Below are 27928 nucleotides of genomic sequence, written 5' to 3'. Positions count from 1 at the left end.
TGCAAGTTAACTGTAATTCTCTATATCTCCTCCAGTTTTTAATGTAAATGTATTCAGATTTGAATAATAAATAGCTTGTGATGTGTTTACACTTCATGTCATGTTTTTAACAAAACATGACTCAAGAAATACGAAACTAAAAATTGACTCCTCCTTCTCCCTGTGTTAAGCTACAGAATGTTTGAGTGCTTATAATATATGCACAGCTTAGGGTTTCTTAAGGAATTCTTTTAGGTTGCAGCTCAAACTTTTACAAGAAACTTAGTAAAACACACATTTTGCAGATAGATTTTTGAGACTATGGAAAAGTTTCCCCTACAAGTTTCCTGCAACTCTTAATGAGGTGATTATAAAAATCATTTGAATTGTTCAGTTCAATTATAGGTAGATATAATCAAATAAAAATCACAAATATTTAGAAAGCCTAGAAGAGAGAGGTGTGGTAGAAATCTTCAGAGATGGCAATAAATGGTTCAGGGTGTTACTTTTGTAGCTTGGCAACAACTTTGCTGATGATGTCATACATAGCGTCCGCAGGTAACACAGGTGAACCCTCTCAGTAGACAACATGGACAGAAACTCACAGCTAATAGTTTCACATCACTCTGTCTGCAGTCTTTGTTTGCCCATATTATCTTAAAGTTGAGTAGAGAGGTGATAAAAGTTGCTCCTACAGCCATGTCATGGTGAATTAAATTTGCCTTCTTGATATTCCTGCTGCATCTTTGTCAGCACTCTAAATGGATCCATTTTATCTGCCAGAGAGCTCACACTCAAGGAATGAAATGGTTTAAACTTCCTCCTCCCTGCTCTCCATTTTGAGGTCTTTACACTGGCTGCCTGTCCATCAGAGGATAGACTTTAAAGTTCTGATGCTGGTCTATAAAGCTCTGAATGGTCTAGGACCAGAATACATCAGTGACCTCCTGACCGAGTATGAACCTTCCAGACCCCTCAGGTTATCTGGATCCGGTCTTTTATCAGTTCCCAGAGTCAGAACCAGACATGGGGAAGCTGCATTCAGCTTCTATGCTCCACATGTCTGGAACAAACTCCCAGAAAGCCTCAGATCAGCTGAAACACGCAGAGTATTTAAGTCCAGGTTGAAGACACACCTATTTTCAGCTGCGTTTGAATAAAGCTCAAAACTTAATCACATACTGATTTTATCTGATTTTATCTATTGTTCTTATTTCTTTCTTTTTTGTTTAAAATTTAAATCATGCTTTTTATTTCTACTGTTTTAATGTATCTGTAAAGCACTTTGAATAGCCCTGTAGTTGAATTGTAGCCTGATAAACCAGCCTAAATGGATTGGATGTCTAATTTAGTCTGGCACCGATCAATGGATACAACGGAACATTGTTGATGAGCACAACCCGTTGTCTTTCAAACCGCGTCTGTGCCTATAGGCCAACGCTCTGACCAATCAGCGCAACTGACTGTGACGTAGTAAGCGCGACAGAAAGCTTTGGTGGGAGGGGACTCTTCCAAAACTGATGCCAAGCACAGATTCTATAATAGGACAGATACGCCACTCACGGTGCATTTCCGGTTTCCAACGAGGCGATTTTGGTTGCAGTTCCACCCTCTTTCCACGTGGGGCGCCCAATTTTGGAGACCAGAATGAATGGAGTCCTATGGAGCTATACGCCCTTTCGTGCCCTTATCTCAAGATATAATTTTTTCTCTAGTAATTCGAATGTTGTTTTCGAAAAAGGGTGTTTAGAAAATACCCATGGCTGAGTTTTAGATTTTTAGAGCCACTCATTTGCTTAAAAAAAGGATTTGAAGTGTATATGACGTCATACATAGCGGGTCGACCAGCTGTCATTAGCACAATGCTAGCGCGTTGTGGATAACAAGAAGCCAACCAGTAAGAAATCAAAGCGATATATGTACTCGTTCAGTAGATTTTTTACTTGAAACCCATGTTGAGCTCTCAGAAACTACATTCAAATCTGAGCGCTCTTGAGGAGACTTAGGTGAAACTGACCATTTGTAGCATCTAGCTCCATAGGGTCCCATTCATTCTGGTCTCCACCGACGCTCCCAGTGGAATTCTGGTGGAACTGCAGCCAAAAAGCCGGTACAATGGGGCTTAATACAGAGTGGCAAGGCTGTTCGTTATAATGGCTGTGTGCCAAGGCTGAATCAAACGAGCACTGTTCCATTGCCGCCGCCATCTTTCTTGTTGTGCTTTCGCTTGTCTATGTTCGCTTCCACTGCCCAACGTCGCACTGCTCTGTCGTCACTCCCTCAAAACCCTCTGGCCCGCCCGCGTTGATTCAAAACACATCTCTGCGTTGTGATTGGTTTAGTTGCCATCTGCCAGATTCAGGGCAGTATTTTCAAAATGACAAGTGGATCGAGGCCAGACCCAACCGCAGGCAAAACATTTTGCCGTCCAGCAGTTGGCGCTGGTTTTCCAGGCTAGTTGAATTGTGCTATACAAATAAACTTGCCTTGCCTTGCCTTGTTCTAGCTCTTCATCCACAACATCTCTTCTTTAGCCAGCCTGGTTTGGGGGTATTATTCCAGCCATTACCTGGGCTTTCTGAAGCCCAATCAGCTGCTCCAACATGCAAACAATTTTCCCATTGCAATGGTTATGCATCATGACAGGTGGAAAAAAAATGTCAGAGTTACCGGCAGAAGTCCTTCCAGCAGCACATCAGCCAAACCAGTGTGGAGAAATGTTTTAAAAATACGTGTTTTCACAGGAAAATATCTCAAAAGAAAAAACATTAAAAAAGACACTCTTCCATTCCAGAACTATTATCTTTTTTTGCCTAATATTATTACCTTTTTTTCAACTTTTTTCCACCCTCCAACTCCTGACTGCATCCTTCCTCTCTAAATTCCCACGTTTTCATCCTTCATCATCACAGGTAAATATGCCATGAGGGATCTCGTGCACCGTTTACCCGGAGGCAGTAACAACAACAACACCAGTAGCGGAGGAGGAGGAAGCACCAACAGCAGCATCCTGGTGGGGAAGACCATGTCCGACGACACCATCACCGCTATCTGCTGCGCGCTGCACGAGGTCATCACCAAGAACATGGAGAACACCAAAGCCCTGAGGGACGCCGGCGGCATTGAGAAGCTGATCAGCGTCGCTCGCAGCAAGGGAGACAAGTAAGCCGAATGGGACGATGTCAGGTGAAAGAGAGGGGAAATAAAGAGGATGAGAAGGTGTGCTCAGATGCAGGTAGAAATGACATCACGTGGCAGTGTAGTCAGGATGCTTCGACACTTTGTGTAGTTTTATGAGAGCTACTAAGATCTGCAAACATTTAAGCCTGTGAGTATCAGAGTATATAGATCCTTATCAACAAGAAATCACAGGTAAAAAAAAACATGTAAAGTATGACCAAGGACAGCAAGGATCTTGCCATCTCATTGTGCAGTTACATTGTTCATCCAATTTTTATACAATTGATCAGCATACTGAAAGTGACTTTATTCACAAGAGCATCAAGTTTAGATGTCGGATGGATTCATTATTTGTCATTGTGAAACAAAAAGCGACTATCGCAGAATGTACAGCTGGATGGAAGATCTGGTTGATTGTGAGGCGTCCGACACACCTCTGCATATCATTGTTAATCAGACGGCCTTCTGTTCTACATGAAAACTACAGCTGCTTATTTTTGTCATCAGCAGAGCCCACAGCAGACAGGTGGAGGAGGTGCATAAGAAAATGAGTTAGGTAGGCCAAGAGAGAGGTGAAGGCAAATTCTCCAGCACAGCAGACTTTAAAAGAAAGGTCTGGCGTGTGCATGCGTTGGACGAGAAATGTGAAGGAGCAGCAGAGATGCAGGGTGAGGCAGGAGGGAAGGTAATGAGAGCCTGCGTGCTTGTTTCAGAGCTGCGAGTCAACGGGATTGAAGTTGAACTGTGGCCAGAGAGCTCCCTGTGTGCTCTCTGCACCGACTGTGTACCTGCACACCTACACTTTTTATCATCTGTGTGATTGGACAGGTGAGAGGAAACACAGGGACTGAGAGAGGGCCGCCGGGATTTTAACTTGAATAGATTAAAAAAAATAATATTAACAGCGTGTTGTGCCTGCGTAATGAAATTCATCTACGTTTTGGAAATCTGTTGTTTATTATCGATTATTTTCATGTTGAAACTGACACAAATAGAATGTAAAACATTCAAATCAAAACCCTAACCTTAAAAGTAGCTTAGCCTTTAGCAGCTGGTTGATGGGGTTTTTTTTGTCTCTGACACGCTTAGATTCAGTCATTGCTTTACCTGATTAAGTAAACGAAATAGAAACATAATCTTGACTTAACAAAATATCATACAAAGAAAAATCAAGATGTATATGTAGCCAAGCTATAACTGAACTTAGCCTTGATTATCTTGCCCATGGAAAGACTGCTGAATGGGGCTGGCCCACATGGCTGTTTGGTGTATTTTCCTGATAAAGATGTCTCAGTCCTGGCTGGACAAGTCTGGGACCTTTTTTCCTTTTGTGTGTCTGATGTCTCATTTCATTCATGATCAAACCAGCTAGCTTTTCTTTCATGACACGTTCTTGCTTCATTCGTATCGTTTAATGATTTTGAGTTCAGTTTCGTTGAAATTGCGAACTGAAAAAAGTGTTTTTCATCCCCAGGTAGTAAAATATTCGCAGGATTTTTGTTTATTTTCTTTTATCAAGTTAATTTCTGTTTTGTTTCTTTCCTTTATACTTATGCAGCCAACTGAAATCCTGCGGTGCTCCACAGATAATCATAGACTGATACTAGTTAATGATGACTTTATCAATAGACTTCTTTCAGAGAAACCAAAGGTTTTGAAATATTTGTATTCACTAGTTTCTTGCTCTTCAAAGAACAAGCAGGCACCCTGCTTTGCTTCACTGCAAAGTCACGATACATCATCCCTCAGTCCAAAACAATACCATTTACGTCTTCATGTCTTGAAGAAACCAAGTTTAATTTCCCGGACACTGATAAGGGTGTATGAGCCAATTAAAGCCCCAGCCATTAGTCAGCTGAGTCAAACCCTGAAAGCACAATGAAATATTGGCCAATCAATCAGTCAGAAAAGCAATTATCCAATTTAGTCTCAGTTCAATTGAAGTGCCGCAGCTGAGAATATGAAGACAAAGTTTTCATTGTTGTTTTCTTTTTCGAAGGTGTAGTAAGCTGATTTACATTCCGTAGTGTCGGTCCCTGCCTTCTTCTTCATTGTTCTGCACTGTGATGTTTTTGTGGCTTCAACCTGCACAATATAGCTTAAGAACAGCCGAGCTTTACGCTGTGTGTTTCTTCTTCTCTGCTGAATTCCCAGACATAGTCCTAAAGTGGTGAAAGCGGCATCGCAAGTCCTGAACAGCATGTGGCAATACAGAGATCTACGCAGCCTTTACAAAAAGGTACAACCCATCTGCTCTGGGTGTATAACAATGGTGATGTCAGTCCTGTCGGTGTTTTCATAATTCATACGAACAGACTGGAAAGTGAGCAATGAGAATATGGCCGCGAAGGCTTGTAAAATAGAGCTTTATTTATGACACCGTCTCCTCCCGATTCTCCTCTTTGCTCAGGATGGCTATTCTCAGTACCATTTTGTTGGCTCCTCCTCCACGATAGAGCGGGACAGACAGCGACCTTATTCCTCCTCTCGTACTCCGTCCATCTCTCCGGTGCGGACCTCGCCTAACAATCGATCAGGTGAGTCCACACCTCCCCCTCCACTGTCGTCCCTTTCAGCCTCCATCATTCTCTCCACCAGTAGAGTCCAGTCAAACAAGCACCGCTTCATTATAGCTCAAGTCTGCTTTCACCTTCACACCTCAGTGACTTGTGATAAATTACTCTTCTGTCACGTAAAATCCTTGCACCATGCCCATTAAGAAAGTTTCCCGCCCTTGTGTTGTCAAAGTTAGGGTTTGAATAATCTGAGCCTTCAAAGGCTTTCGTGTTTCTGGAGTGATGATGACACTTTCGGAAAATGTTCAATATTTTAGTGTTAGGCTGCCACACTACGGCAACAACAGCAGCGAAACAAAGAGAACAATGATAATAGATTCATGGAACTGGATCAGAATGTTTCCCTGATATTAGTTCTGGTCAGGACAACCCTAGAATTCTCAACTAAAGGCCTTTTTGGACACGGCATATCTGTGTGATGAAGAAAGGACTTTATGTTCAGCACATACCAAAAACATGAACATAGGCCTCTGTGGTGCCAAGCAGCTGCGGTACAGCTTCTGCTCAGTAATGCATCATTCAAAGCAGAGGGCATTTGAACAAGTTTTGTTTAACCACCTGCATTTAGAAACAAACTAATTTGACCTTTTTCTTAGTTTCGTCTCTGAGTTAGAAAGCATGTGTGTGCGGAGCCTTAGAAATGCGTGCATTTCAACAGCAGCCGATGAAAGATGATGATGGGCTGATATTGCAATAGACTGGTGATATTCGCAGAGCATTAATGAGCACATGGATCGATGCTAACAGCATTATAACATACAGAAGAGAGACAAAGAAGCAGATCAAACCGGCTGGCCAGCCATACAGCAGCTCAGAGCTTCTTTGTGAAAGGCTGTTGAAAATCATTTGTAAATTAGAGGAAAACGTATCCCACTGAACTGATAGCCCGGTTTCTTCCATTGTGGCTTGCCAGAGCTAATTCATTGTCTTTGCCTGTCATTACATCACCTCTTTTTTATTGTTCAGCTTTTCGAGTTCAACGGTGAGGAGGAATGACTCTAAATGTACTTATTTGAAATGAAACCATGGACTTGTGGCTGCTGCCGCAGACTCACAGTACAAAGTGAACACAGTACTCCTGTTTTTAACTCGTTCCAGGCTAGAGAAAATAATATATTCAGAGTGCTGTGCATTGGTTGAGAGTCAGGATAAATGCAACAGCTTAGATGCTCTCAGAAACAGCATTTTTTCTGGCTTTTCAGCCGTTCAAGGACTCCAGAATGATATAAATCCTCGTCCTTCCTTTTGTATTCTCCTTCTCATATGTACTGATGAAGGGTTTATCTGCTGAAGGGTGAAGATATTCACTGTGTGTATGTGTGTCTTTCTGTGTTCAGCAAGCGCTCCTGCATCCCCCAGGGAGATGATGGCGTTGAAGGAGAGGAAGGCGGACTACGAGTCGACTGGCAATGCCAGTTACCATGGCAACAAGGGCGAGCACACATCCCGGAAGGACGCCATGACGGGTAAGTATTCCATCATGCACGTCTGTCACAGAAACACATTCTCCTATGAAGCGGCTGTTGTCCCTTGAGATGATAGCTTAGGGGGAAAATATCAATCCGTCGCATGAACACTACTGTGCAAAAGTCTTGAGCCACCTTTTATTTCTTTATATATTGCCGGGAAAACGAGAAAGAAAGAGGTGCAGTGATTTACTGAAATGTGCAAACATATATGGAAATACAGTAGGCCAAAATAAGGTAAAAACAGAGTTTGTACAATTCTAACAAGCTTGATACTCAACACATTGTTTGACAACCTTTATTCTCCAACACAGCCTGAACCCTCTGAGACAAGCTCTCTGCCATTTATATAAGCGGTCTTCGGGAATAGTTCTCCAGGCTTCTTGAAGGACATCCCAAAGCTCTTCTTTGGATGTTGGCTGCCTTTTGTTGAAGTCTTAGTCAAGATGATCCCACACTGCTTCAGTAATGTTGAGGTCCGAGCTCCGGGGAGGATTCATCCCTCCATCAGACCTGCTGCCACTGATTTTCAGTCCACTTCTTGTGTCATTTGGCATCCCTCAGCTTCCTTAAGAACGGTTTCTTGACAGCCACCCTTCCATGGAGACCATTTCTGACGAGGCTTCAGTGAACAGTAGACGGATCAACTGAAGGTCCAGAAACTGCCCTCAGGTCCTGTGTGTCAGATATTTGCTGGATTTGTCCCTATTCACGAACTTACAGATGTCCATCTGCTGTAGATAGTTTTTTTTAAATTTAAACCTGCCACTTCTTCTTTTGTCCTCCACTTCACCAGTTTCCACAATTCATTTAAAGACGTGCACGGATATGCCAAGTTTTCAACTATTAGCTCTTCGAGTTCCTTTTGTTGGTGCTATTATATATATATAATATTGTTTCATGCCTGTTTTAATAGAAACTCTCGAGAACTTAAATTAACTACTAGACTTCTTTTTTTTACAGATTGCACAAAAGTTTGGCTCCTTAGAAAATAATAATAATAATAACAATATTAAAACAATAAAAACAATAAAACAATAACAGAAACAGAGTCTCATGCTGGATTAAAAGCCAGGGAATAAAAATGGGTTTTAAGACGAGTTTTAAAAATATACAACAATAGTTCAGCATTCTGGGAAACGGAGTCATTTGTTTTAACAGGTGAGAGGATGAACATTGCTCTCTAATCTGCTCACTGAATGAAGCTGGAGGCAGAGGATGGTTAGTTTAGACATATCCACATATAAGCACCTTTTAAACTTAATAATTAATCCTTAGTATCGCAGTTATTTTTCGAAAGATTAATCATCCACTATATGAACGAGTTAACTTGTAGGTTTCAGACGTACTGATGAGACGAAAAGTCTGCCTGTTTCCTCTGTTTCTAAGCTAGCAGGTTGCTCGCTGCACATATTTAGCACACAGTAATGAGGGTTGTATAAATCTTCGTCTATTAGCTAACACAAGGTAACATTTGTTAAATCCAATGGATAAATGAACAAGTTTGAAATCGCCAATCCTCCGCTCATGCTGTTTGACGGCCTCAAACAGTGAACCACTTTCTGCTGAATCAGCTCTAGCCTCAATGATTCACCCTCACTGTCTCCCCAGGCCAAATCTCCGGTGGTTCTTCAACACTGCACAGAGGAGCATATGTGTCTCCCACTGAAGATCTAAAGTATAATCAGGTAGGACCATTGTTTTTGTTCTGGAAGCATTTCCCTGATTCTAGAGGACTTTATGTGACTCGTGACCTTTATCTCTCACAGATACTCCTTTACTGTATGTGACGGCTCCCTTTAAATAGATGCAAATTCAAATGAGCTGTCAATTTGCTGAGGAAGGCAGAAATCGAAATATCGAATGTCTAGTGAGTTAATTTCAACGCAGCGGCAACATCTTAGATGTCCCACATTCTCTGAGAGAACATTTAAACTCCCAACCTGATAGACCAGAATACCTTTCCATCACTCTCCCTTTGGGTGTTAGTGTTTTCCATTCTGCACTGCAAGCTGTTTTTAATTCTTTATGACTCTCCCCACTTTTAGGGGAATGATATGCTGCACAGTTGCTCAGTAATAAGTTCTAGATGGAGATGCCAAAACAGAATAAATTACAAATGTATGGTAGGCAACCCTTAAAGAGACCAAACTGTACGCCTATGTAGAAATCAATTTAAGCACTACAGTATTTCAGCAGGCATGGTGTGATCGTAAATCATCCTCATATTACCTGTTACAGTCTTTGGCAGCGGTATCACAGGCTGGTTGTGTTTTTAAACACAGGTCATGGCACTTTTACAACCATTACTCATTACTCAGTTGTATCTACACATTCAGTCAACCACTGTGTTCTGAAGCTAAGCCCCTTGAGTTACAGATCTGTCACAGCAGCCAGCAATAAAAACACTGAGTGAAGAAAGTGAGTGAATAATAAAGCTTGGATTAGGTCTAGTTGTTTTTTCATACAGTAGAAGAAACACAAGTGCATGAAATCTTCACAGGAGTTCTCAGAGCCCCAGCTGATATATTGAGGCAGTTTGCTCTGTCCACAGTCCAACACCCACCCAGTGTTACATTTTTTATCCTCGATCTCAAAGAAAAGCATCAAATATTAACAGCAGAGAAGATGGCTTTTTTCCCCCACTGCAATCACAATGGTTTAACTGGGGGGGGGGCAAACCCCTGCTGGCTGTTTTCCTGAATGAAGAATCGGCTCTGAATCTTTTTTTAATATAGTTTATGATTGTAGCTTCTTCTTTTTTTTAACAAACATTTGCATTCATGTGTAAAGTATAACCAACACCTTTAGGTTCTTGTCACATTTGGCAACAATAGCGAGGTGGGTTTAAGGCGACGCAGGCTTCTAGTCTGGGTAAGCCTTATACTGAAATATCATGTGTTGGGATAGCTCGCTGGTGGCAGACGGCATGCAGTGCATCATGGAAGCTTTATGGCAATGTGAGGAGAGACTAGAATTCAAACTAATTTCTGAGAGCGCATGGGCATCAGTGTTGTGTAAATTCGCAGTCAGCCTCAAAACTTTCCATTGTCGGCCACGGGTGCGCCATCATTTAGGAGTCACACAGTGTCGTGTGTATCAGCACTTTAAAGGTTTGAATTGCTTTTGTCTCAGTGCGTGACTTTTGCTCATTTTGCAGGTCTCCTCTCAAGGCTTGCCATCAGAGCCTTACCCCCCTTTCCAAAATCCTCCCCCGCCCGACAGTGGCAACTACGAGGATCAGGCCTTCTACGACAACCAGGTTCATGCGGGCGGGCGGCCGCCGCAGGGTGATCTCAACATGCACCTGCAGGGCCTCAAGTCCACCGGCAACTATGTAGACTTCTACTCCGCCTCACGGCCCTACAGTGAGCTCAACTATGAGACCAGCCACTATCCAGCCTCACCAGACTCCTGGGTCTGAAGGGAGATGAGGATGGAGGAGGAGGAGGAAGAGGGGGACAGGATGAATGACGAAATTGCGAAGGGGGTAGTTTTTCTGAGAGATATTTTTGCCTCCCTCCTCATCCTCCCCTGTAGCTCCTGAGTAGCATTTTAGATAGCAGGATGGAGGAGGGAGAGGATGGAGCACAAGAAACGACGCGAGGACGTAGACGTGACATTGCGCTTCTTTTGGAGACGTCTGAGGGAGGTGGGAGAGGGAACGGAAGAAGACCTGAAGCAACAGGGGGAGCGGCCACGCATGTGCATGCACACCACCAACCAAACTGACAGACACATTTTCTTTCTGTGTTAAGTTTGTGATTGTGATCGACAGCTGGTAGAGCGGGTTCGGCATGCAGGCAGAAAGACGTCGGGCCTCTGAATGCTTTTGGATACAGAAAGTGAAAAAAAAACAAAAAAAACACGGTGGTTTTGATGAGAGTTGGATGGTGAGGGAGTGTGTAAAGATGTGCGCTGAGATTAGAAGGGACGATGAAAGAGAAAAATGGATCCGTGGAATCGGATTTGGGAGGTTTTGCAATGCGAACAAAAAGCGTCAGAGATATCTGGGTGAAACCTGTAAATATGTGGTCTCGCAACATGGCTTGTAGTAAACGTCAAGCACAAGAAGCTGAGCTGTAGGATACGTAGGTCTGTCACACAAACTTTGGTTTCTCTCCATGGCTTCGGAAAGATGAATCCTCCTCTGGGCGAAAGAATCACCTCTGGACTTTTGGTCATTTGTAAAGATTTTTTTTTTCTTTTTCTTTTGTTTCTCTTTCTTTTTTGTTGTGTTTCTACTTTTTTAATTCTGGTTGTATAGTATCTGGTGTGTACACTGTACATTTACAGAGATGCATTGTGTACTGTACATTGCACTATTTTCTGTGTCATGTCAGGCCTTTCGCCACACTGGGTCAGCCTCACCTCCTCACTGAAGGATCCCCTCCGAACACACACAAATACACACGATGGCTGCGAAACTCACATCACGGATGCCGACTTGTTATTAATGTGAAACACTGGATATGATTTGCAAGGTCACGGTGCTCCTTTCACTGCCTGACTTAATGCAGACGGTACAGCTGCCAGATCTGCAGAAAAAAGGATGAAAAAAAAAGTTGAGCAGCCCCTTCTGTTCTGCTTGTTTTTCTTTCCTTTTGAGGCTAGCACTGGTGTTTCGGCACCTCTCTTTCCACATTAACGCCACATTTCCTCTTTTTTTGTTCCCCGTGAGCCTTTCCTTTGAGTGACCTGTCCCTCATTGTGTATATAATCGTGCCAAACAAGCGATACTTCCCCCCCCCCCCGACTGAAGAGGGGAATGTTAAGGGTGCGTAAAAGGGTCCAAGTTGAGCTGAAAGTTTTCAGCTGAACATCCTCGCGGTTCTAACGATGCCTGTTTGTAAATGCTTTAGTTTTTCTAAGCTGTGTTTTTCTGAGACGAGAGTTGCCTAGATGCATCAGCCATTGGGAAGAAAACAAAAACGGTACAAAACCAGAAACAGTAAACCAACAGAGGGACAATGAGACCGGCTGAAGCCTTCCTTGAAAGTTGTACAAATTTAGTTGATTTGTGTGTTGTAAAATAATCAATGTTTGAAGTACGAGAAAAAAAAAGGAAAAAAAAGCTTTTCTGAGAAATGAGTGGCAATTCTAACTTCATGGTAGACAAACCTGTTAATAGAGTATGGATATATATTATATAAATATAAATATATACTTTTTACGTGCAGATGTGGATGTCACTTATAGCAGCAACATTTTGGGAAAACACTTATTAAAAAAAAAAACGAAAAAAAAAACAGCTACATGTAGGAACTTTCTTCACGTCTTATTTTCTGGTTAACACACTAAATTGTCAACTTTGTGTAGTAATGTCGTTGCTATGTGGAGTAGAGTAGACCAGGGCCCAGGGATCCACGTTGTCACCGAAGCAGTCCAAAAAGATGACACATCCGTGAGAAGTATTTCCAACATGTCTGTATTCTAACTGCACAATATGCTGTCCCCCGCCACCCTTCTGCTGCACTGATAGCAAATCAGAGTACCAGGTGTGAGTTTGATGTTTTACACAGGCACACGCCCCAACACACACACACACACACTTTCTTTCTGATCTCTTGATCTCGTCATTTCAAATAGCAAAGGCTACACCAGTGAACGAGTATTTTGTCATCAAGTGAGAAAGGCTGAGTGGTAACACATGACAACAGACCCTGGCTCTTCCTACCCACTGCTGTTTAGAAGTCCTAGAGGTTACCTTCCGATGCTTGAAAAGTGACTCATAATGCAGCTGTTCCTCACAAACACGCACTGGATGAAAAGCAGATGTACTGTATTTGTTAGTAAGCATCTGGAAACTGACAGAGTTATGTATGTCTTTGTGATCCTTAGGCAGAAAATCTGACTGTAAGACCTGTATGGAGATATAATGTCGGTGCCCTTTTTGTTGCTAGACCAAATGTGTTTTAAAAAGAGAATTGTGAATCTTTCTATTGCCTCAAACAAATTGCAACTGCTCCAAAAAATATAAACGGACCATCGAAGAACCTCTCATTTCTTGAGTTGTTTGTTCTTGTGTATTGAAAAGGAGTTTGAAATCATGAAGTTTGAATGAGTGCAACTTACAGGTCCCTTCCTCCCTCTCTGCTGTGCTTTAGCTCTGCCTCCAAAGCCCCTCCCTGAAGTGGAGACTGTTGTGCACAACAAGTTTAAAGCAAGGTCATTTTGTACACAAATAGCCGCATCAAATTGGATTTCATGGGACTTTAAAAAGCATGTCCAGCTGCTTCCACTACAGGTGAACACAACATACAAGCAAAACTATTTCAGGTCGTACGTGCTTTTAGCGCTATATTATACACCAGCCTATTCATACAGTTATCCAGTCAGCCAATCACATGGAAACAGTATTATGCGTGTCGACGTGCAGTCTAACATAATTTTACTGAGCTCCTTTGGAATGTGGTGGTACACCAGAGGTGTAACGGGCAAATCTGCAGATATATTGGGATGTAATTATGTCCTAATCTCAAAGGAATGTGGAATCCATGACACCAAAACCTGAGACTGTTTGAGAAGAAAACTCAGTGTTTGTGTTTAGTTTCTAATGAAGAATATTTAGGTATGAAAACAACAACAATTGGGTGGAAAAATACTTAATAAATATCATAGTAATTGATTTCTACAGTTATTCATTTCTGCACTGTTTATATTAATTATCTGGACCAAAACCAATACAAAAAAATGTTTTGTCCTTTAGGTGTATATTGTCAAGGTTGAATTCAGGAATTGGGGTTTGCTGCTTTCATAATGCCAGCTCACACATAATGAACCAAAAACACGTGATACATTATAAAAGCAGTAACAAACTATACAGAAAATGATGCAATGGATGTTGCTCTGTGTCATTGAGCAGCATTAAAGGACCATTTCGGTCGTTTACAACATCCAGCTGTATTGCCCAATCTACCCATGATTTAGCCATAGCAAAGACGCAAAAAAATGTCATCCGACCCTGACAGTGTTGCTTGCACGGAGATTTCGGACTGACAACATAGCCATGGGGGCATGGATTTATATTGTGTTTTAAACGCTATTTTTATACCTCTTCTACAGCACCAAACAACATAACACTTACGTGGTAGTGAGTAGAGGGTCCCTAAAGCCAAACCGAAGTGTCCCGAGGTCTTCATGTGGTCGGATATAGAGTCCAGAATGAATTTAATCAAGCCAGTACCTGCTCTCAATCAGAGCCTCTTTCGTCAACAGGAGGCTATCTCACGCGAGACATCACGTCACGTGAGTCCGTAGTTGATTGCCGAGTGTGGAGTAACTCGCTCTGGAAAGTCACAATTTCGTTGCCGTTCTTTTTACAAACATAGTCCAGTATTTCTTTCGAAAGTTAAATGTTGTATACAACATCAAAGCCTAGCTTACTAACAGGTTGGAATTTTAAAAATGTCACGTGACGTGATGTCTCGCGTGAGATAGCCTCCTGTTGACGGAAGAGGCTCTGATTGAGAGCAGGTACTGGCTTGATTAAATTCATTCTGGACTCTATATCCGACCACATGAAGACCTCGGGACACTTCGGTTTGGCTTTAGGGACCCTCTACTCACTACCACGTAAGTGTTATGTTGTTTGGAGCTGTAGAAGAGGTATAAAAATAGCGTTTAAAACACAATATAAATCCATGCCCCCATGGCTATGTTGTCAGTCCGAAATCTCCGTGCAAGCAACACTGTCAGGGTCGGATGACATTTTTTTGCTTCTTTGCTATGGCTAAATCATGGCTTAGATTGGGCAATACAGCTGGATGTTGTAAACGACCGAAATGGTCCTTTAAGCAACTTTCTAGTGCTTCGTAAAAGAAGGAGACAAGGAGATGAGTACAAAAACCCCATGAAATCATCTCGAATTATGTGTAAAAAAAAAATGTGTGTAGTTGCGAGAGCATGTGTGTGTATATGTCTCTATGTGAAAGCTGCAGGCTTATACAGAATGTTGACCTGTAAAGGGTCATGAGTGCTCTCTGGTGGTCATTAGGGAGACTGCATCGCAGGTCAGGATGGCAGCCATTTTAGTCTCGCGGGCCTGTTATGCATGACTCTCCACAGATGGATCAACATGCTGCAGGCACAGACTGCATCTGTGAGAGGTGGCGGTCAGGTTTTCGCAGCTCCCATGAAGTGCCGGAGTGAGGAACAGAACATGGGTGGACTGTGTGGTTACTGGTGTGCACTTCAACAGAATCATCGCAGGAGTCTGCATAGTGCTTTAAAAGGATTTCAAAATTTCACTAATTCTGAATGCCAAAAAACAAAGTCTTGAAAGGATGGCGACATGGTGAAATGCTGTAGGTCGTGCTATTAAAGCGATTTTTCAGCTGAGCAACCCCAAGGAATCGCAAATTAAGTTTGTTGCGGCCAACTATGATTCTGTTGGTCTGTGTGGAATGAGAAAGCTCAGAAAAAGAAATTTCATAGTTGAGCAGTTTATTACAGCTGTGAAAAAAATGTTTCCACCTCTCCAAAAAGACAAAGAAGAGCATCACATTGATGTGTGCACCCTTTAATGTAGCTGGGCCTTCAATATTAGAGGTAAAAAATGCACATCAGTATTTTTAGATACATCAAAGTTACATTCGATACACAGTCAAAGATAACAAAAATGTCAACATTCAAGTATGAGTTATAAACCAGTGACAGTGTAATGTGAGTAGAGTTTTAGAGTTTTAAGACTTTGGCATGTAGATTTGGTGTCCTCGTCTTTTGTGTTTCTGTGTAAATAGCAGAGGTGGAAAGAGTACTGAAAAATTGTAATTAAGTTAAAGTATCTTTACTTTGCCTAAATTCTACTCAGAGTAAAAGTAAAATTACCCATCTCAAAATTTACTTAAGTAAAAGTACAAAATTAATTCATTTAAAATGTAATTTGAGTAAAAGTTACTTAAATACTTTCAGTTTCTTTATGCAAAAAAGGATGAGTCATGAATCAAATTCAGTACAAGTTGTTTTAATCGATTTCGAGGTGTATTAAAGAAGTAAGTTTGAAGTCGATGTTCTGAAAGCCGAAAGCTCCGTTTTGGCTGGCAGGCACATCTTGCACTGCATAATCACATTATTGCCTTTTGTGCGTTTGAAAACGAATATTTTTTCTAAATTTGGCCACAGGTTTTTCTGGCTTTCGTCTCCTTCAGAATGTGTATCCTCTTTGTCTTCGGACCTTTCCTCCTCCAAAGTCTCCACGTCTAGGTTTAGCAACAGCCATCTTCCAAAGCGCAGGTAGCCTAGATCCACCACACCAGATTATTTAACAATGGTAAGGGCGCGCGCAAGGCAAGGCCACGCAATTGACTTTCAGTTCCGGGACAGCTGTTTAAATTTCCGCCCGCATTTAATTTTTCACCATCAATATTTGTTTTACTCAGTAATGTGAGGGGTTTCAAATGTAGCGAAGTAAAAGTACTTGGGTCAAAATGTACTCGAGTAAAAGTAAAAATTACACATTTAAAAAACTACTCAGAAAATTACAAATTACTCATAAAAAGTACTCAATTACAGTAACGTGAGTAAATGTAATTTGTTACTTTCCACCCCTGGTAAATAGAACATGAAATTCCAAATTCAGTTTGTCTAAGTAGCTGTGTTTAAATCCGTCTCAAATGTTGTTTCTGGACCCAGTGAACATGTCACAAGACGGTCTCCTGTGCTTGGTTGGTAAGATGTGCGGCCTTTGGCAGAGATACACCCAGACCTACAGAGGGAGTCTTACAGGTAACTGCTATATTCCAGCTCTGAGAGAAATCGATCAAAAAGTCCTGGCTCACTGCAGTATATGACTGGAACGAATCTGCACTGAATAGCTCCGAACAAAACTCAAAATTATAATGAGCTTTTTCTTGGGGTCTAAACTACCTTAGCTTTTAAAGTTCAGGCTTTGGCAGGTGTAAGTCAAGGTCTTCCCTGAGACTGTCCACTCTCCTGCTGACAACAGAAAATGCCTCTGAGTAGTGCAGATACTCAGAGTGAACGTTCAGTGATGCCAGAGCCATTCTGTTTTCAAGTAGCTTCCCTTTAAAATGATATTTACACATTCATGGATTATAGATTTTTTCACAGTAAGATAAGGTGCAGTTGTCCTTCAAAGAATTGTACTCATTGACTCCTTTCCTGATGGAAAAAAACATGCCTAACAAAAATACGAAGCAGAGCAATTCACACGTGTACGGAGGGCATGTGTACTGTTTGTTTGCAATCCCAAGTTGTTGCCACTAGAGGGCACTATAGATTATCAAAATAGGTCATCTTTTGTTTTTTGGACTGCCATTTTTAAGCCTTGGTCCTAACTGTGTTTGGCACCAGAATTGAGTATATTTTGACGAGAGCCTTCAGTTTCAGCAGCTGCACTACCAGCACGAGCTGGCATGCTCTGTTCGAAAATGGCATAACTTCCGTTAACTGCGGTGTAAATTTGGAAAGCAACTATCTCCTCTCTGTTAAAAACACTTTTATGAATGTCCGTACATCTTTAGAATGCATTCGATGTTGTCTACTTAATATTATGTCTGGTTATTTGGTCAACTGTTCAAGGCTCTGGGTACTTCTGCAACTGAACCAGATTTTTAATTCTAAAAGAGCCATGCTTATTGTTTTCTTTTATATCACTTATTGACACTTGCATAAAAATGCCTTTTTTTTTCTTCTTTTCTTTTCTTTTTTTTTTTTTCATTACTGCCATTCCAAAGCAAAATTCAAACAAGGATTGCGTCATACAGGAACAGGTAATGACGGCCCTCATATCTTCTCCAGCATTCACAGAGCAGGTGTCACAGACCGCATTGGCAGTGGAATAGCTCGCGACAGAAGTCAGCACGTCAGAGCAAAGAACTAAGCTGTTTATTTTTGGCTCTGCCTTTCAGCTTCTCAACAAAGCCCTGACAAAGCCTGTGTGAGCTGGCTGCTCAGCTCAGCTGTCAAACTCTGCACAGGCGCCTCTCTTTGTTGAAAATACCTGTTGTTCTCGCGATCAGCGCAGACTGACTTTGTGACGTCCTCCTGCATGCTCAGCGGTCCTGGTTCAGTCTGCTGTAGCAGCCGGCGAGCAGTAGTCAGAGCTCCTTTGTCCATCCTGTTAAAAGCCCACTCACTGGCTGTGGCACTCCTGCCTTTCCCAGCCCCATTTCTTCCCTCTCAAATTCCACAGCAGCATAGATTATTCCACTTTATGGCACTTTCCTTTAAGCCTTCTTCTCCTCTCCTCGGCAAGACCTCTCATCATGTTGCTGTTTAATGCATACATTTTTTTCTCCCGTTTCTCAGTACATTTAAAACAAAATGGAACTGAAGAGTTTATGCCCGCTTTGTTTACAACAAAGTGAATTTAGTTACTGATGTACATCTTTGTGTGTGCATGATGCAAACTAAATAGTGATTTTTCATATAAAAATGTTGCTCTGTACCATTGCTAATGGTTAAAAATCTCATTCGACAGAAGTGGCTCCTCACAGGGCAAATTCTTAGGTGGTAAAATCAGTTGAGCTGTCGAAGAATTTTTGTTTGTTTTTCTTGTATCCAGTTATCTGTTATCAAGTTGCAAATGTTCCAAATGTTCCAATCCACAGCTTGAGGGCACCTTGTTTAAAGCACACTGACACTTCGGCTCTGCTTGTTCCTCTGCCACATGCGTTTGGGTAACCTGCATCAATACACCATAATAAAAGCTGCCAACATAAAGAGGATTTATGGAGGACGTGTCTTTGCAGGGATTACAAATAATAATTGCAGATGTTTTTTCTCGTGCGCCCCCATTTCCCACATTGCATCTCAAAGTATACCTCACAAAGGAGGGGGCGTGAATCCAAGTAGAAAACAAGGCAACAAGTCCACCAAGGTTGATGATCTCAGCAATCAAAATAAAAATTTGCAGTCGGATTTTTTTCGGTTCGGCCTATCTAGGACTGCAAAACGACTGCAAAAAGAGGTTTTCAACAAGACACTGAAGCTCTGTAAGGAGTCACATCCTGCTTTGTTTTCTTCCTCCCATCCTTCATCTTCTTCTTGTCAGAGATAGCATTTTTTTCCTCTCCTCCTCCTGCTTCCTCTCGATTTTCTTGATCTTGTAATCCCATTTTGGGATCTGGAGCTCGTTCTGGTTTGTGCCTCTTCTGAGTTTTACCGGTGTGAAGCTGGGTGGCGGGGCCTTGCAGAGCCTCACCTTTGGCACCACGATGCCCGGCCGCACGCTGCTTCTCCGCATCATGTTGAGTGGCAGGAGACTGACACGTCTCATGGCCACCGTGGACGCCGCAGCCACTTCGCTGAGCAGCTGAGGCTGCAGGCTTGCCCTTCGATCCTTCACCTTGGGAATGAGGAGGACCCGTGAGTTCTGGAAAAATTTCTTGTAGTTGTTCAGTCTGTCTGGACCCAGGCGCTTCAGCTCCGCCACCCGTTGCCTCCTCAGAATCTCCTGCACAGCTGGACGACGCTTCCCGATGCACGGCGGGCTGCCCGGGCACACAGTGTGGCATGCTGTGGCTATAAATGGACTGGAGATGCTGGTGGTGATTCGGACCATATGGTCAAGAACACCATCATCCACGGGGTTGACCTTGTTGTTGATGTAAAATCTACAATTGCAGCAAAAGAGGTAGTTGATCAGACGCATCCAGCAGCTCTTTGGTTCTTGGTTCTGGGCCACCAGCTCCTGCAGGAAAACATGTTTAGACTTTTAGAAATAGCATGGGGTGTCGCTTTCAATACTGCGGCTGAAGTCCAAAGTAATGTATTAACCTCTAACATGGGCCACTCTCGGGGGAAGGAGTCACAGAATTGCTCAGCACAGGGTTTTGACATCAGCCGATCTATTAGGTTGGCCGTCTCATATCGGCCGGTGAAGAGAGCCCACTCCCTGGGTGTCATTCTGCGGCCATAGTCCCGGGCCTGGATATCACTTCCTGGACACACAAAGACATGTTGAGATGATGTGGAGTGAAGTGAAGGTCTGTAACTAAAGGTGTCCTGGAGTTTGCTTTACCTTTCTCCATTAAAGTGTGTCACTTTTGATATATTGGCTCACAGTGCCGTGCAAAAAAGCTGGTTTGTGATCATTAATAAGAACAGACGTTTTCCTGTAGGTTCCTAGTATGGATCAGGTTGACTTACTGTGAGTACTGTATGTGTTAAAGGGGACATGTGACTGAAAAATCACTTTTTTTGAGACCATATACTTTTACCAAAAACTCAGAAAAAACACAACCTCAGTATTTTGTTTTGGTCCCTTTAAAATCAGAAAATGTGACTTTAGGTCAGCTCTTTATATTTTCAGGGTCAACCTTCAGGTCATCCAGCCCATTTTATCCTTATCTTTCGAGCTTCAACTTCAAAAGATGTTGCATTTGCTGTTACTCTGAAGTGGGACGTTTAAGCTCGGGTCCTCTTGCCATTTGCTTTGCCATGTTTCACCAAACTGAATAAATTAGTGATCTAGTATTCTGTTTCATACTTTATATCCTGACAAGGAAATCTGACTTCTGATTTGCATTCTTTATTTTTTTTTCTTACCACTCTGGACTTGGGAATTCCAATTTTCAAATTCCAATTCAGTTCAATACCTAACCTACCTAATCTAAATGGTGTGATTAACCAGCCAGCAGCTGTTACATCTGGGCTGCCTGTTTAACAGTTTGGGGCTGATTCAAAATTGTGCCTAAAAGAAGGATCAGGGGTAAATATTTGCAACAATATCGCCAGTCAAAAGTTGTTTTTTTTAATCAGATTGGTGTGTGATTTTAGCTCAAAGTACACAGTAAAAAGCTCTGAGGACTCTCTGTTGCTGCAAAAACGTGTTCATAGGGTTATCGATCTCAAAAGAGGTATGCCCTGAGGAATGATGGCCTTAAAATGATCTGTACGTGCAAAGCTGTGTCTAAAGGGAATAAAAACAAGTTGCTGTGGTGTATCTCTGTGTTATCTTGTCGTAGACACTTCATTAAGATTTCAGGATTTTGTCTGCCTGTGAATATTTGTCAAAAATATGTCTCCTGTAAGCTGTACATACCTGCCAGCACCAGTGCTCTGACACACCCAGGCCTGCCCTGCATGGCAGCCTTCATCAGAGCCGTGAAACCGTGACAGTTCCTCCTCTCGATGTCCAACCCAGGAAAATAATTCAAGAGAAAGTTTGAAATCCATATATGACCTGCAGACCAAAGAGAAAGATGTGTCATGAAATTTGTGCTTTCAAGACTTGTAAGGTATTTTCTCGTATACATATAGTCAAGCATTTATTTTTTAATGCTAAATCACCAACAGTCATCAATCTAAACAATATGAGGGGGGAGGGGTCAAGTTATCAGCCATGCACTCTGCTTTCATGCATTTTGTTTCAAATTTCTTGGGTAATGTGTAAACATACACCAGTCAGCCACAACATTAAAAGCACTGGCAAGTGAAGTCATGATGTAAGGCGATGCCCTGCTAGGAAACTGCAGGTCCGGGCATTCGTGTGCACAGTAATGTAGCACCACACCACTTAACATTTGGAGCACACTCGGAGGGCAGCGACACTCGACAGCCGTGGCCTCCCTTCAGCAGATCAGTGCAGAGACAGCAAAGCAAAGACATATGGAACTTAACAAAAAAGCCTGAAGGGACTCCCCACATCCTAATCCGATCAGGCATCTGCCGGATGCGCCAGAACAAGCCTGATTGTTTGTTAATCCGTTTGCCTGATTTATAATTTCAAGAGGGCAAATTAAGCTTCTTCGGGCTAAACCAATTTTGGCACACCACAGGAATTCATTTTGGAGGAGCACCTAGAAACAGAAACGTGTCTGAAAGGAAGGTCAGGGATGATGCGACAGGCTTGAGCCTGATCCCATAACTATATCAAGACACTGTCTACCTTTGTGAAAAGTTTCCAGAAAAGCTTCTCTGACCGTGCAGTCTGCTGTTGTGCTGTGGACACTCCGGGTTGGTCAACTGTTTTCCCTGAGGTGTTGCAGAGTGGGTTTTTTTTTCATGAAAGGGAATCAATACCTCTTTTAATGAAGCAGAAAATAAAGAGCAACTCTGCAGCCATTCATCACAGGACACAGTGAGCTATTCATCATCATTAGGTGATAAGAGGCTGGGACCACGTCTGACGCATGTGGCTGCATCGCTTTGAAATGACTTATGATAGTATTCTCTAATGCCAGTAAATAACAGTGATTTTAGCAGTTGGAAGCCCCAGACCTCATAATATACCATGAGCTTTAATTTGTTTCTATAATAAACGTCCCCTTACTTCACAGTCGAATTTCTTCCACTGTAAATTATGTATCAAAAGCAGACAGATCATAAGTCCGTCATAGTGTTTTAAAAGTCAAAGCTGGTAAGACAATATGTCCATAAAGGCAGAAACCAGAAAGGAAGTATTGTTTCCTTTTTAACTGTATGAAAGCAGGCACGCTGGAATTCAAGTCTTTAAGAATTCCTCTTTTTTTCTGTTTCATGCCACTTCCCAAAAAATAAAAATTTTAAAAAGTAACGAACTAAGCAAAATCAGCTGGGGTTACTCCAGCTGGTCAGGTCTTAGTTCAGCAATGTCATGTGCTCAGAAAATGAGGTCATCTGACTACTTGAATATATTGAGCGGCCAGGTTTTTCCATCAATAGATGTTTTTCTCTCCTAATGGCGCAGGCACATTCCAAGATGACAGTGCCAGGATTCATTAGGCTCAAATTGCGGTTGAGCGATTCAGGGAGCATGAGACCTCATTTTTACATGGGAATGAGCTACCACAGACTCCAGACCATAACCCATTAGAGACTCTTTGGGATGTGGTAAAGAGGACCCCACTCTGTGAACCCACCCCTCCCATCATCAGTACAACATCATGGAGAAAATGATTGAATCTCTGCATGGAAATGAATGTTGTGATGTTGTCTTAAAATGGTAACAATTTATTTTCTTGAGAAGATCTAATATTCATGAATCAACATCTGTACATGACAGAAGTGGTATCAGCTTTAGCTTACTACTAACATTACAGTTAACAAGCATGTTTTAAAAAAAAAAAAAAAGAAGAAATTTAAAAATAATTTTCAGTGAAGAAGTCATGTTAAAGGCTTTCCTTCATAGTTTTATTTGTAAAGAATCACACAACAGCTGATTATCATCAGTTCAGAGGCCCTTCGTTGCATTTCTTACCTGCTTGTGCTGCTGTTATGAGAGCCGTGTTGCCTTCATTGTCCTGCCAGTTAACATCCAAGTACGGGCACTGAGAGAGGCTCATGACCACATCAACGTAGCCATGGTAGCACGCCATGATGAGGCCAGACTGAAACACAAAAACAAATGAGCATGATTCTTTTTTTTTTCTGTCTTCGACTAGATTTTTTGTCTCTTTACGAAAACAAGAACATGGTTGTCAAAGCTCAAGTGAAGCTTTGTGTTGTGTACTTTTGAAATAGATTCACACGTATATTTCCCTAATGGGTTAAAATCACTGCATGCATTAATCACAATGATTCTCGTAAAAGAGCACCGATCAGTCAGCCTGTCGACGGGATGAATTTGTGGGCCGCTTTTTCATTTCAGTTGGGAGCAGACAGAGCTAAGGGAATGTTAATTTGGGATTGACAGCGGTCGTTATTACTGACAGATTTGCTCTCACTCTCCCACAAAAATGGGCAGCCTGAGCAGCACCTCAGTTTGTCTGTCAGCAGCGTCACACAACAAACTACCATGCAGAATTTCACGAAATTTAGTGGCGAGGTGCAGCAAAATAGTAATGTGGGCTGTGATTCTCGTGAGCTTTTCTAAAGGCATCTGAATCGGTCAAACCACATTTGTAAATGCTCTGTGACGCCGGTAATGTGGTCAGATCTGTAAATGTGAACCATGCAATGGGACCACATTCTTCGAGAATTTCCTCCTACATCAAAGCTTAGTCTTCCCTCACAAAAATGGATTTTAGACTATTCATGCATGACATTTTCCACTCTTTAATCCGAGGCTTGTCACAGCTGACGTTTTGCTGTTATTTTCACCAATGTCACACGCACAGTTCTGTCATGTTGTGGTCTGTTCATTATCATTAGCTAGTGTATGCATACGCTATGCTTGGATGTTGAAAAACCCAGCCAAAATGTTGCAAATCAACAAAATTAGAAAATAATTAGAAGATAAGCCATTAGTTTCTTTATTTATCATATTCTCTTTTTTCAAAATCTATTATAAAGGCAACCCTGGCGGTCTCTGGGCAAGTTAAAATCACAGAGATGATGCAAGCAAATAGAACGGTCCTCTGGATCAGGTATGGCGATCACTTCCTTCTGGATTTTTATGTGTGAAAAGAGCTCATAATTGAAAAACTCAAGCTACTAAAAAATCTATATATTTTTATGAATTGAGCACATGGGTGATGGATGCACACCCAAAGAGATAACTGCCACACACTTAGGTTCTAACTCGATATAGAGGTCCTTTTGGCCCTAGTTCTTTTTTTTTTGTTATTCTAATTTTTTTCTTTTTTTCTCCATTCTGCAAACAGTGGGAGGTTTGATGCTATGATTGCATGGTAAGTCTCCCCACAGAGGTGGCAAATCCAGAGGGCGGTTGGATTGTCAGACCACATGAAATAATAACTAACTTTGTGCCGGGTAAAAAGGTAACTTCTGATAAAGTTGTTGTCCTGCTCAGTAACCTGATATTTTGTGCCTTTCCACAGCAGCATTTGCTGTTCCAAAACGATCCTAAGGCTGCTACAGTCACAGTACTCTGTCTGTTCCAGCTAAAGAACACAGTATCTCTCACCCAGTGCTAAGGTCAGTGTCTTCATTGAGCCCTTTAAAAGCTGAGCCCTCATGGCAAGCTGCTTCTTTAAGTTGTTACTGTGCAGTTTACACTCCCCATCTGTCACTGAAGGCTTAACCAATTGCTCTGAACCTTCTTTCAGGATTTGTCTCTCAACCTACTGGGGTGTTGATAGTATTTTGTTGACTCTAATTCCAGCATCAACTCCCCTTTGCATTACCTGCTAAATTAGTTCATATGAACTTCAATCTCTTCTTAAATTGCACCATGTGCCTCAGCTTGGAGAGCACATTTACCAGAAGGACCAACGTTTCTGACTTTATTTTACCTGTAGCTGGTGGCATGGTCCATCCCAGATGAAGTTGGTCATCTTGACCATGAAAAGCAACAATCAGCACTGGCTGAACAGCCTGTTAACATGCATCTTTTTCAACAGTGGTACGTAACAAGGAAGCGATGAGGAAACCTGTAGGCTTTGCTGAGAAACTGACAGGCCTTAAAGCTTGAAGCAGCCAGACTTTAATCTGGAAAGTGTAGCGCAGACTCTGCTTTTGCATCCTGCAGCGGCTGAGGCATGTGTGCAAGCTTTGTGAGGAGACGCTAAAGTTTGTGCTGGACTTAAGCAGCATTATGCAGAAGATCGGTGTTGGATGACTGACCGCACTGATGCTGTAAATACAAATACAAACTTTAAACAAAATTGAACACTAAAAATAATGCTATCTGAAATTGAAAATGATGGCTCCTGTGAGCATATTTGCAACTTATCACGTTTTAGCCTTTAGATCGTGAGTGCTTAATATTAGCGCTGAGCATTCCACCAACCATGCTGTGCAATTTGACCGGGAAATATTCTCTGATTGGTTCAACAGATTCTTTTTCCACTGGTTTTCCTTGGAAAAAACAATAGAACTCAAAAAGAAAACAAGTGGACTCCTGGGGTGGGGTGCCGCAACAACCCCTGGTATGCCTAAAGTTTATGTCAACCAGAAAACAGCAATTTTAGTTCTTGAGGATATTCAACATCTCATCCAAGAGGCTTGTTCAGTTCTAGCAGACTGGGAGTCAGGTATTGGGACACATTGAAAGTCATTGAGGTAGAATGTTTGTTTTTGATCCAGAAGTAGAAGTCAATTCAGGGTCTTGATCAGTCGATAAGAAATGAGTCTGGTTGCTCTCTACTTAAACTATAAGTGTTACCATGACTGAGATGACTGATAATCTACAAAACACTTTGGGACTCTATGTTTCCATCAGAAAAGTTGAACTTGTGAATATTATGCTGAAACTTTTGGCTCCACTTAGATGCAGAGGAGCCTCCGAACATTACATCAAGTAAAAAGGTACTAAACCCAGATACCTACTCTTCCATTCCGGTCTGTCTCCTTCACTTCCTCTTCGGTCACTCCTTGCCTGATCATAATCTTGACTATGATGGCGTTGTTGTTGCTGCAGGCCCTGAAGAAAGAGATGGGTTCGGGGCTGTCGGGGCTTGGACAGCGGTAGAAGCAGGTGGCGACTGATTTTTCCGGGGGATAGAAGGAATCATCGGAGGTGATGCTCTGTGTGTCTGAGCGATCCGGCAAGGCCTCAAAGTCCAATTCCTCAAACTCCTGATAGATATCGTCCTCATCCTCCCAATAATTTTGCATGTAATCAACTTCAACCTCACACTCATCCCCATCTTCATCAACCTCACTGATGGACATAGTAGGTGTATTTGCAGCCACTTTGTTAGCTCCATGCTCAGAGTCAGTAAGTCCAACCCCTCCAGCCACTCCATTCTCTTGAATCTTTGAATCTTTTCCTTGCTCCTCTGTTATTAACACCATTTAAATCCTCCCCCCCTGTCCCCACTTACTTTTCAGAAATTCAAAAAAAAATTCTAGTAGTACCTATAGTGTTTGGGTCCACCAAGCCATCACAATGCAGTGTCTCATTTTAACCCACCACAAGTTTCAATCCCACGTGGCACTTGATTATAGCAGTTTCCGGCTCAGAGGTTAAACGGTCAATAGATACCACAGAGGAGGCATGAGATCATTGCACATGCTGCCGATTCTCCAACATTGCTGAATAAATCTTGTAAGGACACTGTAGAAGTTAGAATTCCCCACAACTTTACAAGATAATGTCATCAAAGGCTTGATCATAAACATGACCGTCTGGTGCAGTGGCCAAAAAGAGTCGATAACAGTGGAGTTCTTTTCTCCCTTAACAAGCGCGTCAAAATTGCGTTTTCAAATACACGGAGGTTGAAAAGTCCAAAAACATCCATGAGTTTTGAAATGCGAAAAAGCCAGTGCCCTTTTCCATTTGACTCGTTGCAGTAGCACCAGAATCCTCGCCCGTCACATTGTATATACATTGCAATAGAAGCCCGCCGGGCACCTTGAAATCCCGGATTCTTGATGTTTTGAAGCTGAAGTTGTTCTAAAGTAAAAAGGGAAAAGAACTGGCAGCCTTCCTGATTTGAAACTGATGGCACAGAGCAACTAATCCAGCTCTTCCCTCTGGAGGAGCTCAGGTTCTCTTTGATGATGGCCAGCAATGGGATGAGAGGCTTTCTGTTGAAATACCTCAGGATAATCCATTTAGACTGTCTCACTAGCTCTTGTCCTTCTGTTGGAATACAATAATCTGTCAAATTGACTGGCCCAGGGATGGTGGGAACTTTAAAAAACATTCCCACTATTTACATTTTATATGTGTGTGAATATATATGTATATATATATATATATATATGTGTGTGTGTCAAAAAGACAAGTAAATATTTTGTTTTTATAATATGATAAAATTGATGTAGATGCAGGTCTAAAAAAAGTGTAAGTGATGAAATTGAATATTATTGTATTAATCCTGCAAGGGAAATTATATATTTTTCTGTATGATCATGAATATTTTATCATCAATATAAGATGAATAGATAAATAAAAGAACCATTAAAGAATAGTCGTAGGAAAAAAAAAACAGA

At 41.9% G+C, this 27928-nt stretch overlaps 2 protein-coding genes across 11 annotated transcripts in view; one reads left to right on the top strand and one right to left on the bottom strand.

The window, feature by feature from the left end:
• The window catches only part of ctnnd2b (catenin (cadherin-associated protein), delta 2b), a 150485-nt gene extending 137281 nt beyond the window's left edge, over positions 1–13204 (top strand). For 6 of the 10 annotated variants that reach the window (XM_075483769.1, XM_075483766.1, XM_075483770.1 and 3 more), the window contains 6 exons: positions 2892–3141; positions 5305–5398; positions 5570–5696; positions 7073–7201; positions 8813–8889; positions 10362–13204. In XM_075483769.1, the coding sequence (XP_075339884.1) occupies positions 2892–3141; positions 5305–5398; positions 5570–5696; positions 7073–7201; positions 8813–8889; positions 10362–10625 (941 nt within the window). In that variant the 3' untranslated portion in view covers positions 10626–13204. The remainder of the gene's footprint in view (positions 1–2891; positions 3142–5304; positions 5399–5569; positions 5697–7072; positions 7202–8812; positions 8890–10361) is intronic. The other 4 variants (XM_075483775.1, XM_075483774.1, XM_075483771.1 and 1 more) reach the window with 1 other exon arrangement.
• A 5986-nt stretch (positions 13205–19190) lies between these two features.
• On the bottom strand, positions 19191–26662 carry ankrd33bb (ankyrin repeat domain 33Bb). Its single transcript, XM_075482338.1, has 5 exons — positions 26318–26662; positions 23346–23475; positions 21210–21350; positions 19943–20106; positions 19191–19856 (listed from the first exon to the last, which is right to left on the bottom strand). The coding sequence occupies exons 1-5, from the start codon at positions 26660–26662 to the stop codon at positions 19200–19202; spliced, it is 1437 nt and encodes a 478-aa protein (XP_075338453.1). The 3' UTR covers positions 19191–19199.
• Between the last annotated feature and the right edge of the window lie 1266 nt (positions 26663–27928).

The sequence above is a fragment of the Odontesthes bonariensis genome, chromosome 14 (genome assembly GCF_027942865.1).
Source record: "Odontesthes bonariensis isolate fOdoBon6 chromosome 14, fOdoBon6.hap1, whole genome shotgun sequence".
NCBI classification, from domain to species: domain Eukaryota; kingdom Metazoa; phylum Chordata; class Actinopteri; order Atheriniformes; family Atherinopsidae; genus Odontesthes; species Odontesthes bonariensis.
Note: the sequence above shows the minus strand (reverse complement) of the source record. Positions and strands in the feature narration are given on the sequence as shown.